We start from the raw sequence: 21,319 nt of genomic DNA on the forward strand, positions 1-21,319 counted from the left end.
ATTCCTCACCTTGTGAATAGAGTCCCACAGCAGTCCCCACTCCCGGAGGAGGGTGTCCACTCTTCTAGACCAGGAAATCCTGAAGGACAGAGCGTGCAAAATGACCATCCCTCCTCACTTCGGTATCCAAGCAGTAATGCTTCGCGAAAGTGTGGAGGGAAGACCAAGTTGCCGCCCTACAAATGTCCTCCACAGGTACACCTCTAGCCAATGCAGAGGATGAAGACTTAGCTCTTGTAGAATGAGCCCTTATACCCTCTGGTGGTTCCTTACCGGCCAAAGAGTAGCAGATCTTTATGCAGAGGACGATCCATCTCGATAAAGTTCTTTTATGGACCGCTCTTCCTTTCTTGCAGCTAGCAAATCCAACGAAGAGCTGGTCTTCCAAACGAAAGTCCTTGGATCTGTCCAAGTAAAAGGACACCGCCCTCTTAGGGTCCAGACGGTGCAGTCTCTCTTCCTCCTTAGAAGGGTGAGGGGGAGGATAGAAGGTAGGGAGGGTAATGGACTGTCCCAGATGGAAAGGAGTTACCACCTTAGGCAGAAAAGCAGCCCTGGTCCTAAGAACCATCCGTTCAGCATGAATGGTTAGGAATGGGGGCTTAGAACTAAGAGCTTGAAGCTCACTAACCCTCCTTGCCGAGGTTATTGCAACTAGGAAGACTGTCTTAAGGGTAAGAAACCTCATGGGACATTTATGAAGAGGCTCAAAGGGAGCACCCATCAAAAAGGTCAAGACAAGATTTAAGTCCCACTGAGGCACAATAAAAGGAGTAGGAGGGAACTTATTTGTGAGGCCCTTTAAGAACCTTAAAACCACAGGAGACTTAAAAAGAGAAGGCTGGTCAGGCAAACAGAGAAATGCCGACAGCGCTGAAAGGTAACCCTTCACCGTGGCAACCGCAAGCCCCTACTGCGCCAGAGAAAGGGCAAACTGGAGAACATTAGACAAATGGGCTTTCAAAGGGTCAATAGACCTTTCCCCACACCACGTGACAAATTTCGACCATCTATAAGAATAGATGGACTTAGTGGAGTCACGCCTGGCTGACAAGATGACATCCACAACGTCAGGCGGGAGGGAAAAGGAATTCAGGTTGCCCCGTTCAATCTCCAGGCATGAAGGTGCAATGTCTGGAGGTGGGGGTGTAGAACCCGCCCCTCCATCTGAGAGAGGAGGTCTGCCCTGAGAGGGAGACGGAGCGGCGGGTGAGAGGAGAGGTGGAGAAGATCTGTATACCACACCCTTCTTGGCCAGTCCGGGGCAACCAATATGACTTGGGCCCGGTCTTGGCGAATCTTCCTCAGAACCCGAGGAATCAAGGGTATGGGAGGAAACGCGTAAAAGAGTTGACCTCTCCAACTCAACTGAAACGCGTCCCCCAAGGCTCCTTGCATCGGATACTGGGGACTGCAGAACGACAGGCAGTGCGCATTCTCGTAAGTGGCGAACAGGTCCACCCGAGGAGTTCCCCACATCTGAAAGATGTCGTGAACCACCTCCGGGTGAAGCCTCCACTCGTGGTCGGCAGAGAACTGCCAACTGAGACTGTCTGCACGAACATTCAACACTCCGGCCAGATGATTCGCCATCAGACAAATCTGATGGTCCTGAACCCAGGACCAGAGACGCAGGGCCTCTCTGCAGAGACACTGCGACCCCACTCCTCCCTGCTTGTTGATATACCACATCGCGGTCGTGTTGTCCGTCAGGACTTGAACCGACTGACCGTGAAGGGAAGGGAGGAAGGCCTTGAGCGCTAAACGTATCGCCCGCAATTCTAGAAGGTTGATGTGAAGCAACCTTTCTTCTGGAGACCAAAGGCCCTTGACCTCCAGATCCCCCAGATGAGCACCCCACCCGAGAGTGGATGCATCCGTTTTCACTGTGGCCACCGATGGAGGCAGTTGGAAAGGTTTTCCTTGAGACAGGTTGCCTTCCACGCCCCACCAACACAGATCCGCTGCAGCTTCTCTGGAGATCCTCACTGACTCCCTGAGATCTCCGTTGTGCTGATACCACTGCCTGCGGAGACACCACTGGAGTGCCCTCATGTGCCAGCGTGCATGGTTGACCAACAGAATGCATGAAGCCATCAGACCGAGCAGGCGAAGGACCTTCAGGACTGGAACGACCGCTCCATTGTAAAATAAAGGAACCATATCCCGAATGTCGCGAATCCTTTGAGGGGGAGGGAATGCACGACATACGGTTGTGTCCAGTACGGCACCTATGAACAGGTTGTGCTGGGAGGGCACCAGGTGAGACTTGGGTACATTTATTGAAAAACCCAACCTGTACAACAACTGGGTTGTCTCCTGCAGATGCTGGAGCACTCTCTCTGATGACTCTGCTTTGATCAGCCAGTCGTCCAGATACGGGAATACAGGTATCCCCGACCTTCTGAGATGTGCTGCCACCACCGCCATCACCTTGGTGAAGACTCGAGGCGCAGTAGTAAGTCCAAACGGAAGGACCGCAAACTGGTAGTGCTGCGATCCTACCGTAAAACGGAGATACCTCCTGTGCGACTTCAGGATTGGGATATGAAAGTAAGCATCCTGCAAGTCGAGCGACACCATCCAGTCTTCTTCTTGCAGCGCCTGAAGAACCTGAGCAAGGGTGAGCATCTTGAATTTCTCCTGCCTCAGATAGAGATTCAAGATCCTGAGATCCAGGATTGGACGAAGTCTGCCATCCTTCTTCGGAATCAGGAAATACCGGGAGTAGCATCCCTGACCTTTCTCCTGCTCTGGGACCACCTCTATCGCACCCTTTCTTATCAGAGTCAACACTTCCTCCTGCAGAAGTAACAGATGTTCCTCGGAGCAATACCCTTGGCAAGGAGGGAAATTGGGAGGGAATTCCCGAAAGGGAAGGGCATATCCATTTTCTACAAGATTGAGAACCCAAAGATCTGATGTAACCGATTCCCAATCCTGTAGAAAATGGGTAAGCCGGCCCCCAACCGGACCCACATGATCCTGAATGTCGGATCTAGGGCTGCTTCTCAGGGGCTGGAGGGTTGGAGGAAGTGGAGGAGCAAGAGGCCTGACGTCCACGAGGACGTGCTCTCTGCTTTCCCCTATATGTCCTATTTAAGGAGTTTTGCTGCTGCTGCTGTTGTTGTTGCTGATGCTGCTGGCCTTGCCGGAAATTCCGAAAGGAAGAACGACCAAAACCCCTGAATCTTCTGCCAGTCGAAGAACCTCTCATTTGAAGACCTAAAGACTTGGCAGTCGCTCTACTATCCTTAAACCTCTCAAGGGCCGCATCAGCCTTCTTCCCAAAGAGGCCAGAACCATCGAAAGGAAGATCTAACAAAGTTGCCTGAACATCCGCCGAAAAGTCAGAGGATTTCAACCAGGCGGACCTCCTAGTAACGACAGCAGTGCTCATAATGCGCGCCACAGAGTCTACAGTATCCAGGCCGCTCTGAATAACCTGACGAGCCGCCGCCTGCGCGTCAGAGATGACCTCCTCAAAGTCCTTCTTGCTGTCATCAGGAACTTTTGGAGCAAGAACTTGCAAAGAATCCATAAGTGCGTGTAAATACCTCCCCATCAAACAAGTGGCATTAGACGACTTTAATGCCATACTGGAAGAGGAGAAGATCTTCTTTGCCCCCTGATCCTGCTTCTTTGCCTCCTTCTCATAAGGAACCTGAGGGAAAGCACTAACGTTCTTTTTGGAACATGCAGCCTGAATGACCAAACTCTCCGGTGAAGGGTGAGATGTTAAAAAGGCAGGGTCCTCAGGGGCAACCCTGTATCTTCTGGCTACACCTTTAGAGACAGCAGGAGCCGACAAAGGTTTTTTCCATACTTCCAAAATGGGCTCTGTCAGAGCATCATTAAAAGGAAGAAGAGGTTCCACCACTGAACTTGGAGAATGTAATACTTCAGTCAAAATATTAGATTTGAATTCTGCAGTAGGCAAAGTTAATTTAAGGAGATCGGCAGCCTTTCTCATAATTAAATGGTAGGGTTGAACATCCTTAGAGGGTGTACCAGAGCCTGAGGGTAACTCCCACTCTGGAGAGAAATCCAGACTTCCTGCGTCTGCCAACTCCTCAAAACCATCTTCATCCAATTCACCTTCTTCAATGTCAGATTGTGAATCTAAGAACCTCCTTTCCTCCAAAAGTCGTTGAGCCTCTCTTCTGGATCTCATCTTGACACGCTTTGCCACCGGATCCACCACCGGCTCCGACGGATTCTGAATCGACGTCGGAATCGAACCCGATGGTTCGGAGGGATGTGTTCGAGGCCGTTTCGGAGCAGACGAAGATGGGATCGGCGTCGATGACTTCGGTGGAGGTGGAAAATGCCACGGCTGCGTCGGGCCTGCATGTAAGGCATAAACGGAGCCGGAGGATAGGAGTGAGGAACTCCTAAGTTAAAAGCTAGAGGACCCATGGGACCCGAAGGTGCACCAGAGGGGTACCACGCCCTTGAAAAGACTCCATACATTGCATTGAGAAACGCAGATGGGTCTTGGCCTGGGGCAGGAAAGGGTGGTTGAAAACCTTCAGGCCTGTCTCGAGGAGTGCTCGGATTCGGCTCATTTATAGGCGCGGAATCCCCATCCTCTCTAAGCTCTTCCTCATCTCGGGCCGGGGACGGCGCCGGAGATGGATTCGGAGACGGATTCGGAGCCGGAGTCGCAATCGGAGCCGGAGACGGCGCCCGAGACTCAGATGTAGAAGCCTCAACTTCAGGTTCTGGATCCGAAACTTCAAGAGTCACCACCTTCGAACGTACCTTCTTCGGTGACACCGACCTCAATCTCGACTCCTTAACAGAACGACGTTGGGATTCCTGTCTCCTCTTCTTATGTTTTCTCTTCTTTGAAACATGATCCGAAGCCGACTTCGAGGACGACCTCCCTCGAGATCTAGACCTCGACCTCGATCTTGACTTCGACCTCGCCCTTCGAGAACGGGACCTCGACGATTTCTCCTTTCCAGCTTTCATCTTAGCTACCAGGAGCTTCGCCTCTCTCTCCCTCAGGGCCTTCGGGTTCATCTTCTTACACGAAGAGCAGTCATCCACATCATGGTCCGAGCTCAAGCACCAGATGCAGTCGCTGTGTGGGTCGGTAATGGACATCATTTTGCCACATTCTCTGCATGGCTTGAAGCCGGTCTTTTTCGAAGACATAGTCGAAGATACAGGATACAGAGAAGCAGAAAATGGTAACAATATAGACACAAAGTATCCGTTGGCTACAGAGATTCCCGTTAACCGTTAGCTTCGATGACGCGGAAAAAAGGGAACTGATGTCATCACGCCGGCGTGGGCCTATTATAGGCGTCGGTGACGTCAGCGGAGTCGCGAGCGAGGTCGTGTCTCTATGACGTCAGTAGTCCACGTCGGCGCGAGGCTACGAAAAAAAAAAAAAGAATTTCCAAATGTTGCTGACGCAAGGGGATATTCACAAGGTGAGGAATCCACACGGCAGATGTATCTATCAGAATGGGCCTTACTTGTGGGGGGGAGGGGGGGGGAGTGCTCTTGTGTGTGTGTGTGTGTATGCGCTCGTGTGTTCGGCGGGGGAGTCTCTGTATGTGTGTGTGCATGTGTGTAGGTGTGCTCATGTGTGTGTCTCTGTGTGTGTGCGGCGGGGGTGGGCGGGGGTCTCTGTATGTGTGTGTGCGTGCGTGTCTGTAGGTGTGCTCGTGTGTGTGTCTCTGTTTTTGCGCATGCGTAAGCAAGGGGAGGTGTGGCTGTGTGGTACAGCTTTCCAGGAGAGGAGACAGGAGCTGGCCACAGCGAGCCCGTTCTTACGCGTGGCCCGCTCAATTCCGAGGGCGCGGCCAGCTCCTGTCTCCTCTCCTGGAACGAAGACTGGCTGACAATAGGGTCTCTGGCGAGACCGCGCTTCGCGCGGCTGACGCCTACGAGACCTAAAAAGCTACCAAAGTAGAGTGGTTAATGCACAATCTTACAACATATGTGCAATATTAAAAAAACATTATTGTAAAAGTTAAAAAACGTAATTTTAAAAACTATAAATGAAACTTTTATGAAAATATAAAAACTGTTTAATTGACCAAATAGTTATTCACAAAATAAAAATGCTAGTGAGGGTGGGATGTTTTTTCATTCATTCATTCTAAACTTTATTTCGGTTTGTTTATGAACCATAAAAGTACAACAAGGAAAAAAAACACGTTTTAAGCAATAAAATAATACACATGTTACATCCTAGTTCATATACATAGTCCATAAGTTTCCATTTGGTTATGGAGTCCCGTTAAGATATTTGAGACAATAAATTATATATTAACAGATTAAAAGGTTAAAATACAATAGAAACCCAAAGTTTTCCTGGGAAAGTTATCTAACAACAAACCAGGGGGCTTTGTTACTTCCGAAACATTCTCCGTCTTGTTAACCACATAGAAAACAAGAACTTAGCAATGGCTGTAACTATTAGTGCATTGGTGTCGTATTTTAAAATTCTAAAAAACTCGAGATAATTCCTAACTCCCAGGTTCACACATAGCTGTATAATCCATTTCTTTCTACTGTTGCAGTAGGCAGGACAGAACAAGATTACATGCATTAAGGTCTCGTTAGGGTTTTCGCAACCTGGACAGGGGCGAGCTGGACCCTCTTTCCATTTGTCTGTGTATGAGTGCAGAGGCAGTGTGCCGTATCTAAACTGTAGATACAGTTTCTTTGCTAGAACCGGTTCAATCATATCTAGTTCCTTCTCAAAGCTGTAAACGTTCTTAAGATCTAAGAAACTATTGGTAAGACTGGAGGGCCTGGCTGATTGGAGAGCTTCCTGTAGATTATGGTGTTTTATGGTCTCAGCCAGGGTTTGTCTCGAGCTAGCTTGGCATGCGGCCTCCGGATTGGACCACAGGTTCTCCATGCCAATCCTGGTCGCCTGCCCCCTTATGAATGATAACCACTGTATCCTGCCTACACCCTGACAGGCCATCACGGTCTTCAGTTCTTCTCTATAGCTCTCAAGCTCCGGGACACTCCACAATCTTCGCCAATAGAGAAGTGGGCGAGAGTCAATTGCTTCTGCAATTGGCCTCAAGTTTAGATCCAGCCTTAGTGGAATTAACGGTGTGTTTTTTGGTAGAGAAAGCAACTGTCTAATGAAGTTATTCTCAGTAACACTGATCTCAATTGCTGGTCGGTGCCCCCAGAGTTCCGCCCCGTAGAGAGTGGAAGATCTGGCTTGAACCTTATATATTTCTAGCGGTGCACTCACTAGTTTGTGCACGCAAGTTTTCTGCACTCTTAAGATTCCCCCGCGGACTGTGAAAGCCCTAAATTAGCCCTAGACATTTGGGTGTCCCACCCCATTTTGTCGTTCAGCGTCAAACCTAGGTAGACAAAGTTATTTACCCTTTCCAGGGGTCGTCCATCCATTTTCGGGTGAGGGCAATTAATTGTGCTGGCGTTAAACACCATGTACTTTGTTTTATCTATGTTAATCACCAGATTCCTTTTCTTACAGAATTCGGTAAATTGATCTAACACCCGCTGCATCCCCATTGGTGTTTTTGAAAGCAGCAGGGTGTCGTCCGCAAACATTAGTGCAGGAAATTTACCGCCAGCTAAATTGGGGGCATCAATATTATTTGCGCTGGTCAAATCATCTATGAGGCCATTTAAAAAAAGGGAAAATAGAGTAGGGGCAAGTACACACCCCTGCCTGACTCCCTTCTCGATTGGGAATGCTCTAGTCAGCTGACCAGATTTACCATAGCGTACCTTCGCAAAGGTTCCTTCATGGAGTCTTTTAAATTGATGGCACAGGTAAGGAGGAATCCCCATATTGGTTAGTATACTCCACAGTTGGTTCCTATCCACCATATCAAAGGCGGATTTGAGGTCCACAAACGTTAGGTACAGGCTGCCCCCATCCAGGACCACATGCTTCCAGTAGAGTACCTGGAGCCGTAGTAGTTGGTCAATGGTCGATGTTTTGGCTCTAAACCCTGCTTGCAGGTGGGAGAGAATATTGTTCTCTATGATCCAATCCTGCAAGCGTTGTAAAAGGAATCTGGCATAGATTTTTTGTGTAACATCAATAAGGCTAATTGGCCTATAATTTGATGGTGCCAGCGGAGAGCCCTTTTTGTAAACCGGAATGATTTCGGCCCCCAGCCAAGTGCTAGGGAGTTCTTGTCCGTCCAAAATGGCGTTAAATAGGACAGTCAAGTAAGGAACCCATATCTTCAGCTCATCTCTGTAGAGATCACCAGGAATCCTATCCAACCCCGGGGCCTTATTAGGTTTCAGTGCTAGTACCGCTAGTGTCACTTCCGAAAAAGTAAATAAAGGAGGGTGCCAGCTTGGATCCAACCTCAGGGGAAAACTTGATAAGTCAATAGTTAGGGAAGCGGGACTAGAATAAAGATCTCTAAAGTAAGCACACCAAGCTTCCTCAGCGATGTTAGGATCGATCTTGGACTTGCCCTCTACCTTCCCAGTGTGGACCAGATTCCAAAAGGATCGGGCATCTTTCGCAATTAATGCCTGTTTGATTGCATGCCATCTCTCAGTTTCCCATTCAGATTTTGCATGGAACAGGAGATCCTTATAGGCCTTCCTTGCAATCATAATGGAAGTCCTACTGCCTGTTTTAAGAGCGGATACTAAAGTAGTTTTGGCCCTCCTACATGACTGGTTATACCAGGGATTAGGGTCCCGTGGCTGCCGTTGGCTCTGATTGGAGGGTTTGTAGAAGCTGCCCGCCAAGACCGTCATTAACTCTTTATGGATTTCAAAAATTTTAGCGCCTTCCGCATAATTTGGGACATTCTCGTACAGTGCTGACAACCGCTCTAGCTGAGGAATTACACTTTTGTACATCGAAGCCAGATTTTCTGGTGAAGTCTTAATAGAGGCCCAGCGGATTCTTTTACCACCCTGTATAATCCTAATATTGCTAGAAACCATGTCAGCCTCTTGATGCACCCCCTCAGGATGTGGCAGATCCAGGTCCACCACCAAAGGGTTATGATCACTTTCCGAGCGATCGTGTACATGGAAGTTACGGATCAGTGGCCATAAAGACAAACTAGCCATAAAATAATCAATTATTGACGAATGGCCCATTCCATTATAAGTACGCTTTCCTGGACTATCCCCCGGAAAGCGACCATTACATGCTCTAAGTGAAAATGTATACGTCAAGGATGTGAGCTGCATAACCATAGGTGACCAGGATTTAGTTTGATAGACATTAGGAAATGGAATCTGGCAGGCGTCATCCTCATCTGACGATATCTGAATAACCCCCCCAAGTGGCTCGTAGTGGCAGTTGAAGTCTCCCCCTATTAACACCTTAGTCTCGCTAGGGAGGCTGTTCAATAGATTAGTTAAGGACTCTAGAGTCTGTGATGTCCCTCCCCCACGAACAGGGCGTAAGTAGATATTAATGATTGCCAATTTGGGTGTGTTTGGGCGAGCTAAAAGAATACATAATATGTCGCGGCTATTAGTATTGATCCTTTTAACCGAGAACCCAAGATGGACACCCACCCATATGGTCAGGCCACCAGATGGCCTGCCTCTAGCACCCTTTTTTAGGTCGAGCAGACTACTCTCAATGCGTGAGCATTGAGAGTCTGCTACAGACCTAATGTGGCCCGTATTCAGGAGAGTGGACAGCTACCAGACGCGCGCTTTGACGAGGTCAGATTTCACCTCGGGAGCGAGCGTCTGGTAGCTGCGCATGCGCAAATCAAATCCCTTGCTCACACACACACACAGGCAGCCCCCACCCCTCTGCATGCACGCACACACACAGGCGCGCGCATGCACACGCAGGCATACGACACACATACAGGCACACATACAGGCACACTATCCCCTACCTCGCATTCTCTCTCAATCACACAGTCACGCATGCGCACACACATTCCCACACGCGCGCACACTCTCCCCCTCCCCCACCCCTCCCAGGCATACACACAGGCACGCACGCACTTCACTTCAGCCCTGGGCCCCACTCACCGACTGCGCTCTTCCGGCGGGCTCCTCTCGCGCTCCGCGCCTCACGGAGCATCTCGTCTCCTCTTCACAATCGGGGCTCCCTCAGGTCCGAGGAGCCCCGCAACAGGCGCAACACTCCTCCTTCTCCCCGGCCCCCTCCTGGGGACCCGGGCTGATTCGGACAGGCAGGGCGCTCCATGCGCCGGCAGCTCGCGGACCTCGGGAGGCGGGACTTCCGGTCGGCCGCGACCGGATTGGCCGGCCGGCCAAGAGCTTCCGGGTCGCCGCGGGACTTGTATTTAATATACAGTCACCCTTCTTCCCTCATTGTCGTCCCCCTCCCCCAGCTGCATGCCTCCAGGACAACATACGCAGTAGATCTTGGATTTTGGCAGCACATTAATCATGTGCATCAGATGATGGCTTAGCGCGATAAGCTGAAAAACAGGTACGTGTGTGCTTGTTTTTATCAGCGATTGGCTCACTTGACTTACTGGTGTCGCAAAAGGATTCTTATCTTTATGAGCTCCGGCGGGATCCTCTTTTTCTTTTTTTTTTTTTCTTTTTCGAAACAAAAGAGCTGCAATAAATCATGGCCCGCCCTCCCTGTCTGCATCAGCAGCAGTCCCTGGCCCCTGCCTCTCCCCTGAGGAGAGGTCTTCCCCGCCTGACACCCCGTGTCCCACTCACAGCCACTTTAGCACTGTCTCTTGAGGTGGTGCCCTACGGGCGGGTTTCCCTTTCTCCCTCTAGCGCACGTCAGCCTCGCTCCATTGCCCCGGCTTCACCTCGTCTCCATGACAAAGTAGGATGTCCCTGCCCTCCACTACAGCTCTGCCTTGTTCGCGTTCTGGCACTAGTACAACCCCCAGCACACCCCAGGTTCAGCTGGATGTATTCCCGCACTGCTGACACGCTCTTCTTGGGGAACAGCCCTCACGCTGCGTGCCAAAGTTAAGTAAAGCAGCCTTTCCTCCCGGGACCTCCGGTAGGCATGTGTCCCACCTCCCGTAGTACACCCCTACCCAGACAGCTGAGTGTGGCGCCTGTCCCATCTCCTCTTTCGAGGAGTTCCTCTGCGTGCTGTGTGCTCAGTGCTGCGGCCAGCACTGCACTTCCTCATGAAACTGTTCCTCTACTTCCCCACTCTGTCCCGTTGCGCTTCTAAAACTCCATTCTTACCCTCAGCACTCTGTTTCTTTCACAGTTCTTGTTCGTGGTTTTCCCGTCTCTGTCTAGTCTAGCCCCGTTTCTTATTCGCTCAACCAATTTCCCTTCGCTGTTATTTCTATTTTCCATCCACTCTATTTTCTTTTTTATTATATTTATTTTGCAGTTGTATATAGCGCCAACTCGGCCCAAGGGTATTAAAGCCTTTTACATGAGCTGTAGTTAGATTATGACCGAACACTGCCCGAGTTCCGCACCTCATGAGGAACGGAAGGGAAAACAAAGTGAACAGGCCCCACGAGTGTTTTACGGGGAGTCGGCAGCTGTGCAACACACAGCTCCAGAGGTGAAAGGGCAAACGAAGCAAGTGTCTGCTTGGAGAAGGGAAAGGAGACTGGGAGAGCGTGAGAAGCTTTACATGTGAGACGAGGTAGACTGCACAGGATACACAGAACATGCTCCGAGGACAGAGGGGTAGAGAGCAGCGGGTAGAGCGGTAGCTAGATTGGCCGGCAGCCATATGGTTGGGTTAATCTGCTGCCTGTCAGGTTAATCTGCTGCGTGTCATGCATGGGCGTGAGGTAGGCGAAGGGGAGGCATGAACCAGGTGACAGCGGCACTAGTAAGCAGCACTGTGACACCTAAACACGGGGTTAACCACTGGTTTTAATCTGCCTGTCCAAAAAACGGTTCCCTTCCCAGAAATCCCGAGGCCCACTCTCTCCCAGCAGCTTCTGAGTGAACACTGCGTCCTGGTGCCGCACCAGTTTGCTGCCATTTCTGAATCAATTTGGGACTGCAGAGATACTGAACGCTGTGTTTGGAAGCGACCACTTCTACTACGAAAGGGTGGCACAGGAAAAAGTAGGGGAAGAACTATTGCACGGTGTATTTGCACACATTTCTAGGAATGAAACTGTTAATGAAAGTAGTTGGGTGTCCGAATGCAGCATGTAACTGTGCCTGCCTCCGCCCAGCTGCCTGCAATGGATATGGGTTTCAAGTCAGTGATCCCCTTTCTGTAATGTTTCATTAAAATGCCGCCCCGTTATGTTGCATCCTCTGCGTGGTTCCCAGACGGAGTAGGAAGACGCTACCAGCAATCCAGAAGGATGCAGCTGCTGTCTAGTTTCGAAACTCTAAGAATAAGCACCGGCAGCCTGACTGTGATGCAGGCGTTTGTTTACACGCATCACTGAGGAGAGGAGCGGTCATCCCTCACTGCTCAACTCTCACAGTTTTAATTCATGCTAATAAAACCCTCCCCTCTGTCAGCCAGAGATTCTTTTGGCCAAGCAGAGAGGGTATAAAAAAGGTCTCTCATAAAGCTGTTTTATCATCATCTGTGCTTTTTGGTGACAGTGGCTAATTTTTAATTGAATATTGTAAGAAATGAGATTTGTTCCCCTGTCCTCTGTTTTGATAGTAAAAAAATACCCAATAATTAAGGTACAGAGGGCCCCTCACAGATCTCTAGGTTTCGCTGCCACTGTGCCTGCTGCACTAGTAATATCTACACTCCTTTGCTGATGGCACGCGACGCAGCTATAGAATTGCTGCAAAATGTTTAAGATGCGATTGTCAGATATTCCTTTTTATGACGGGCACATGCTGGTGAGCTTTGCATGGGACAACCGGGGGTAACAGACATTGTCATTTACAACGCCATTACTTAATTAATGCTTCAGGAAGGGGAAAAAACAATAACATTTCAATGCCAATAGCTCAAAACAATGTCATTGCGAGACCTATTGCATTGTAAATGCTTGTTGTTATAGTTTAAAATATTTTGTACAAAACAAATTACATTAATATCTTATACTAATTGAATCAATTTGTGATGTTAATGTATTGTAACATTTATTTTATTAGATCCAGGTTGAAAATATATGTTTTAATTAATTTATATTAATATATTTTAGATTCATTTATATTTTTGCAAATAATAGTAAACTTTATTAATTTTCCTTTCACTTTCCCATAGGAAAATCTCCACTAACACCACAGTTACAAGAATAGCTTTACACATGTAAAACCTTTTATATAAGGCTCCACACGCTGGTGGAAACATGTAAGCTTATACTTAGGTTTAAATCCTCACTCAAAAATGGTGAGTAGTAAAAAAGTGTAGAGTTACACCTCGGTGTAGTGGTAAATATACACATGAGTAAGTATACACTTTTGTATTCAACTTCGAGAATAGTCCCTCGTGTATCTATACACCAGAGTCAAGGAGGTTTGTATTTCAACGAGCCATCCACAGCACCTGAGTCTAACGCAAAGTGTGTATGTGCACACCTCATAGGCAGGGGCTTCTTTACCAGTTACAACCCCCAGCAGTAGAGCCCAGTGTAGTGTGTGCACACCCTTTAGACGGAGAGCTTCTCTACCAGTAACAACCCCACCGCGGCAGAGCACAATGCAGCGTGTGTGCACACCTACAACTCTGGCTGCAGCTCTACCAGTAAAACCCTCTGCACCAGCGCCCAATGCAGAGAGTAAACACACCAAAGAGGCAAAATTGCCTCTAGCACTAACACCAGCAGCACAGTGACGAGTGTGCGCCCACCACAGAGGCAGAAATGTCTCTAGCACTAACACCAGCACCACAGCACAGTGACGAGTGTGCGCACACCCCTATCACTAACACCAGCACCATAGCACAGTAACGAGTGTGCGCACACCCATGTCCCTAACACCAGCACCATAGCACAGTAATGAGTGTGCCCACACCCCTATCACTAACACCAGCACCACAGCACAGTGACGAGTGTGCGCACACCCCTATCACTAACACCAGCACCATAGCACAGTAACGAGTGTGCGCACACTCATGTCACTAACACCAGCACCATAGCACAGTAATGAGTGTGCCCACACCCCTATCACTAACACCAGCACCATAGCACAGTAACGAGTGTGTGCACACCCATGTCACTAACACCAGCACCGTAGCACAGTAATGAGTGTGCCCACACCCCTATCACTAATACCAGCACCATAGCACAGTAACGAGTGTGCGCACACCCCTATCACTAACACCAGCACCATAGCACAGTAACGCGTGTGCGCACACCCCTGTCACTAACACCAGCACCATAGCACAGTAATGAGTGTGCCCACACCCCTATCACTAACACCAGCACCATAGCACAGTAACGAGTGTGCGCACACCCCTATCACTAACACCAGCACCATAGCACAGTAACGAGTGTGCGCGCACCCATGTCACTAACACCAGCACCATAGCACAGTAATGAGTGTGCCCACACCCCTATCACTAACACCAGCACCATAGCACAGTAACGAGTGTGTGCACACCCATGTCACTAACACCAGGACCGTAGCACAGTAATGAGTGTGCCCACACCCCTATCACTAACACCAGCACCATAGCACAGTAACGAGTGTGCGCACACCCCTATCACTAACACCAGCACCATAGCACAGTAACGAGTGTGCCCACACCCATGTCACTAACACCAGCACCATAGCACAGTAATGAGTGTGCCCACACCCCTATCACTAACACCAGCACCATAGCACAGTAATGAGTGTGCCCACACCCATGTCACTAACACCAGCACCATAGCACAGTAACGAGTGTGCGCACACCCCTGTCACTAACACCAGCACCATAGCACAGTAATGAGTGTGTGCACACCCATGTCACTAACACCAGCACCGTAGCACAGTAATGAGTGTGCCCACACCCCTATCACTAACACCAGCACCATAGCACAGTAACGAGTGTGCGCACACCCCTGTCACTAACACCAGCACCATAGCACAGTAACGAGTGTGCGCACACCCCTGTCACTAACACCAGCACCATAGCACAGTAATGAGTGTGTGCACACCCATGTCACTAACACCAGCACCGTAGCACAGTAATGAGTGTGCCCACACCCCTATCACTAACACCAGCACCATAGCACAGTAACGAGTGTGCGCACACCCCTATCACTAACACCAGCACCATAGCACAGTAACGAGTGTGTGCACACCCATGTCACTAACACCAGCACCGTAGCACAGTAATGAGTGTTCCCACACCCATGTCACTAACACCAGCACCATAGCACAGTAATGAGTGTGCCCACACCCCTATCACTAACACCAGCACCATAGCACAGTAATGAGTGTGCCCACACCCCTGTCACTAACACCAGCACCATAGCACAGTAACGAGTGTGCGCGCACCCATGTCACTAACACCAGCACCATAGCACAGTAATGAGTGTGCCCACACCCCTATCACTAACACCAGCACCATAGCACAGTAACGAGTGTGCGCACACCCCTATCACTAACACCAGCACCATAGCACAGTAACGAGTGTGCCCACACCCCTGTCACTAACACCAGCACCATAGCACAGTAACGAGTGTGCGCGCACCCATGTCACTAACACCAGCACCATAGCACAGTAATGAGTGTGCCCACACCCCTATCACTAACACCAGCACCATAGCACAGTAACGAGTGTGCCCACACCCCTGTCACTAACACCAGCACCATAGCACAGTAACGAGTGTGCGCGCACCCATGTCACTAACACCAGCACCATAGCACAGTAACGAGTGTGCGCACACCCCTATCACTAACACCAGCACCATAGCACAGTAACGAGTGTGCGCGCACCAAAGAGGCAGGAAAACCTCTCTATTACTAGCAGCCACAGTGCCACAGTAACAAGTGTGTTCACACTCAGGTGGCAAGTAGTGTCTGTCACTGACAACCTCCAGAATCAGAGCTCAATGCAGAGTGTGTGCACACCTCATAGTGAGGGAGCTTCTCCACCAACAAGAACCTCACAACATCAGACCCCGATGCTGAGTGTGCACAACATGTGTACAAGGGTCAGTGAGTGCAGACTTGCATGCAGTGTGACCTCTTCAGTGTGAGGGCAGTACAAAGGTCAGGTGAGGTCAGATTGGTGGCTGAGTCTCTGCCCTGCCTTTCATCCTCTGAGAGATGGGCTTGTACCTTGTGCACTTCACAGAGAACTGGTTTCTCCCCTCCCCAGACCAAGTGCCCTCTTGTGAGTAAACATTTGCACCGCCCTTTGACCTCCAAGCCTCCTCACAGTGCAGGATGCACAGAGGTCAGGCCGGGAGAAGCGCCTCCCTCCCGAGCAGCGGCCTTTATATTAATTACTATACGTACAATGTATAAATCTAAGTAAGTGTAGTACCTGTCACTGCTTTCACCTTTCTACTCACCAGGGCGAAGTCACAAAAACACAATGGAGCACAGATCTGGTCCTCACAATCAACAAAGCACTGCTAACCAAGGCCACGTGACAGGCAGTGACACTCAATCACTTTCTGACAGATTAGCGGTGCTACCCAACCACGAATGCGCCTCGGTGACCCAACTGGGTGCGAAGAGCTGTATAAAAGTAACCAAAATACAACATAATAGGAAGGAACCGCAGTGGTGTCTTGGGGGTTACAGATGAGCCAGTAGTGAGCAGTTGCGTACCTGGCAGATGATGAACGGAGCACTGAAACTTTTCAAACACTCACCTGCAGTCACAGATCTGGGTTGATTCCATCATTATTCTTTAGCCCACTCTGCCACCTCAGTTCAGACCCAGCCATATGCAAATCAGTCTTTACCCTGTGCCTCATGGGAACAGTCCAGCCCGAACTGCCAAGCCAGGTCTTCCTTGGACTGGAAACAAGCATCCTAGCACAGTAACACCCCTCATCAGCCAGGCTCGCTTGAATATAGAGCAAGCCTTGCTACATTTTAATTTCCCCATCATAATAACACACCATCCTGCCCACACACCCCCACCTCATCATAAGGCTGTTGGAGAAAAAGATCTCCGCCAAAGAGCCCCTCTTTGAGGTGAGCCCGTCGGGGGTTGCACCGCCTCCCCGACGAGGAGCAAACGCCGATGATGAAGCATGACACCCTTCTGGGTGTGTGAGGCAAATACATCCAACATAATGGATGCCCTAGGGTGTCATACGAACGCCTTTGGTCACGCCAGCTAAAAACTTCCCTATCTCTCCATAGGAACAGTTCAGCAACCCTTCTATTGCTTGCTCTGTACTAGATACGGACACAAGCTGTTACTGGACCTTCCACCATTCTGAGTGGTAAACAGTGTCCGTTGATCAATTGATCACTTGTCTTACCTCCCCCCTTTTTTGATAAAAATCGCTTGAATATAGCTCATATTGAGCCAGGGACCCACGTCTGGGCATACCCTGCCAACTTAGGGCTAATAAAGAAAAGACAAGGAGATGATGGATGGAGCGCTGAAACTTTTCAGACACTCACGCCGAGTCACAGATCTGGGTTGAATTCATCATCTTTACTGAAAACAGGCCCTTAACCTTCCCCTAAATTTGTTCCCCACCTCTGCTGCAACCCCTTGTGTTTTGTCACGGCTGGAGAGTAGCCGGGGCCCCTCTCCTCCCTGTGATGTCATGATGACTCCCACAGGCACGTAAGAGCTGCTTGGTTTGCATCACTTTGAGGTTCATTTCCCACTATTTGGTTTTGCTGTGTTTTCTTGAACTGTGAAACCTCACAAAAATGGAGACGCAGGCCAGGAGGGGTCTTACTGGTGCAAGAAGTGTTCAGATGCTGCTGCAGTTTCACAAGGTACCAAGCTTTGAAGTTTCCTCTGCATCTCTTACTATGACCAACAACTCTAACTGGACCCTCAGGCCCTGGAAATGCCTAAAAATGAGACTGCCACCTGCCGAATCCAAGGTAAGGGCCGGTCAGACCCCACATCCCCGGAGCACCAAAAATCTCCAGTCACTACTGGATAGTTTTAAGATACTTATCCAGGAACCCTTTTTGGAAGACCAAACCATCAACTCCAGGAGCCTAGAAGATGCCTCAAAGCCCAAAGAAACAGAAGGCATTATTGCATGCTTGAACCCCCTGAAAAGGCCCAGCCCTGCCCCACCCCATACTGATTTCCCATTATGGAAATACTGCCTCGATTTGAGTATTTTTTTGAGCTATCCAGAATGGAATTTGTTCCCGTTTTGCGGGTAATTTACCAACGACTGAATGTAGAGTCTGTGGTCAGGAGGCCACTGCAGCTAGCTCCACACATTGGTGCTGCCATGCTGCCAATGATAGTAACAACAGAACTACTCACCATCACACTCCTACAAGTGTGACAATGCAGACTATTCCAGGCCACCAAAAGCAATAAGAATGGCTTGGGCGGCAGGTAATAGTCATTTTTTATGTATGTTGAATTAATAATTAACTGTTGTTGTGATCTTTAAAGTAGTCACACAGCGCCTCCTTGTGGTAGACTGTCATAACTGTCGGTTTGACAATTAAGTGCTGGTCCTGAGCACCAGAAACTACTGGCTCAAATTAAGCACTGCTAGGGTGATGTCACATGCTAATGTAGCCCAGTACTAAATGGATCCAAGATACAAACAGTAGTTCATTGCGAAAGACTCAGTACGTCAGTCCCAGTAAACTTCTTCAGTGAGTGAATTTGCATTCACATACGCGCTACAGTCTGAGGGAGACTGACAGAAAGTGAGCTTGCATCGAACCGAACACTGGCATCAGGCTCCTTAAGTCTAAAACAGTTTGAACATGCTCTTTAGGCTTCGCCTGCTCAGTGCTTGCTATCAACATATAAGCTGTAGCCTTGCGTCAAATGCCACATCAGTATATACTGTGTTTTGCCGGTTACACACAGATCTGTGCAGCAGGCGCTCAAACCACTGAACTATCAGCACCTTAATCATCAACATGAACACACTGCAGCTTGGCTAAAACAGTCCACATAAGTCAACTGTCCCTCTTTAAGAGGGGCTGTCCCTTTTATTTCCCCATTCTTTCTACTGAGAAAGTGGGAATGGAGCATGCTAGCACCTGGTTGCCTTCCTGGAACTTAGCTGCAAACTTCTACAAAATGTGAGGACATTTTTAACATGTGATGACTACATTTGAAACAATATTATAATTCCTGGAATGGCACATGGACATCTTGGAAAACAGTTGACAGTATTTCAGCAGTGCGGCAATGCAGTTCACTGGATTTTTATATTAAAATCTGGAAAATGTAACACTGAAATTTGAGTAGGTAATCATGCAGAGCTGGGAATGCTGATTTTCAACACAGGATCGATACACTTTAATTCCTAGAATGTATGGGTGGACATCTTACTACAAATGTCTGTGAGGGGTCAGCCGTGTGTGTGTGTGTGTGTTTGTGTGTGTGTGTGGGTACACACACATGTACGAGTGTGCACATGCACAGAGCCATCTAGTGTGTGCCCATGCACCAACAGGTCAACATACTATAAGAACACTTTGCACTATTACTACACTTTGTGTGTATTTTTAGCCATGTTGCACAGCAACCCGTGCTGCTGTGCAATACGTGTAAAAAACAGTGACAATGCCAATAGATCTCAAATAGGCAAAATCTATTCATTTTGCCAATGCTTGTTTTTTTATTATGATTTAAAATCACACTCTTGGTGGGTGCAGCATGTCTCAGGTTCGGGTCAATATCCTGTGATTATGGTAAATCACTTAGGACCTTATTAAGAGTTCAGCAGTCCATGGACTCTCGTCCCGATGGTGGCGGTCTGACGGTGATGAGCAGTCCGCCGTATTACGAGTTGGGCAAATTGGCTTTGCGAAGACCGCGGCTGGACTACCGGCACCACGAGCATACCTCCAACCACAGTGTTCCTCGGTTGCGGGATGGCAGCCTCCATTGGGCGGTACAGAGGCATAACACCGCTTTCCATATTAGGAGTTGACTTCCTGATGAGCTGACCGCAGAGGTCGAACCGCCACTTAAAGGTCGCTGGAAACGAAGGATTTGGGGTGTATACTCATACCTTTCCAGTTCTTTCCAGCAGATTTTGACATGGATGCCTTCTCCAGGTCCCCCTAACACAGGAACATCTTCACCCTGAGGAATACAACCCATTCTCCGTCAAAATACGGGTAAGTGCTTTGGTACCGTGCACCCATACCCGGGGCTGCCCACATAAGGGTCAGACTCGGGCAATGTGTAGGTGGTATTTTTCCACATATATCATGCATATGTGTGTATTCAACATTTATGCAATCGGAATGTACACACAGGCATCGATATAAATGAAAATACATTGCCCACCGCCTCAAGAATGCCACAGCCATACCTCCGGCCCATCGGAAAACTCGTAATATGGTGGTCGGAAGTCCATATGCGCAGCGGCTTCCTAGTGGTCACGGACCACCGAACTCGTAATAAGGCCCTTAATCTTCTTGTGCCTATAACAAAATGTATTGACCTTGTGTAATATAATCTCATTGGTCTAATGCTCTTGGGCCAAGGTCGCGCTATATGAAACTTTAAAAAAATGGTCACCTCGTCCCCCACTTCCGGTTTCAGTGGCCTCTTAATCTTAGGCTGCAGAGAGTTCACACCTCCATGAGGTGAGAGTTCAAAGCAAAGAAACAAACCTGGAAGGAGCTCGGCCATCTTTCATTCTAGAATCTTCTCGGCGTTGGTGGGGGCCCCGGGGGCCTGCATTCCACTGGTGAGGTGCGTGCGGGAGGAGGAATTGGGGCAGGAGTGAAATACCAGAGTCGAGTCTCCAAACTCCCTCCAAACCTACTCTGAGCCCGCCTGTTTTATCAGCTGTATTCAAGACCTCTGGAATTATGTGACAGGTGAGGGCAAAATGATGTGGTTGACTAAATTATGCGACAACAAAAAACGAATTATGTGGCACAATGAGGCCCACTTTGTGATAGTATGCCTTCATCTATTTGTCGTTTTTACACCTCTTAACACTGTTTTTGGAAGGGTGTCACCTCCTTAATACCAGTTATGACAAGAAAATACAACAATAAGTTAATGAAAGCTGACCAGGTCAACACACCACAGAGGCAGGAAACCTCTCTATCACTAACACCAGCACACACTCCAGTGTGCACACCCCAGAGCCAGGAAACCTCTCTCACTACCATCAGCGCCACAGCCCAGTGACGAGTGTGTGCACAATTCAGAGGCAGGTAGTGTCTGTCACTGACAACCTCCAGAATAAGAGCACAATGCAGAGTGTGTGCACAAAGCGTGTGATCTCTCCAGTGTATGGGCGGGAAATGGGCCAGGTGAGTGCAGACTTGGATTCTGTGTGACCTCTCCAGTGTGAGGGCGGCACAGGGGTCA

The 21,319-nt window shown here is 49.0% G+C and overlaps 1 protein-coding gene across 3 annotated transcripts in view; it reads right to left on the reverse strand.

The window, feature by feature from the left end:
* LOC144799593 (GRAM domain-containing protein 2A-like) overlaps positions 1-21,319 on the reverse strand; it is a 223,319-nt gene that overhangs the window by 160,337 nt on the left and 41,663 nt on the right. The window contains exon 1 of one of the 3 annotated variants that reach the window (XM_078670983.1): positions 20,608-20,693. The exons of the other annotated variants lie outside the window; for them this stretch is intronic. Within the exon in view, the coding sequence (XP_078527109.1) occupies positions 20,608-20,633 (26 nt within the window). The 5' untranslated portion in view covers positions 20,634-20,693. Of the gene's footprint in view, positions 1-20,607; positions 20,694-21,319 lie in introns of those variants that run through there. 3 annotated transcript variants of the gene reach the window in all.

This window comes from Lissotriton helveticus, chromosome 12 (genome assembly GCF_964261635.1).
Source record: "Lissotriton helveticus chromosome 12, aLisHel1.1, whole genome shotgun sequence".
Taxonomy (NCBI): Eukaryota; Metazoa; Chordata; class Amphibia; order Caudata; family Salamandridae; genus Lissotriton; species Lissotriton helveticus.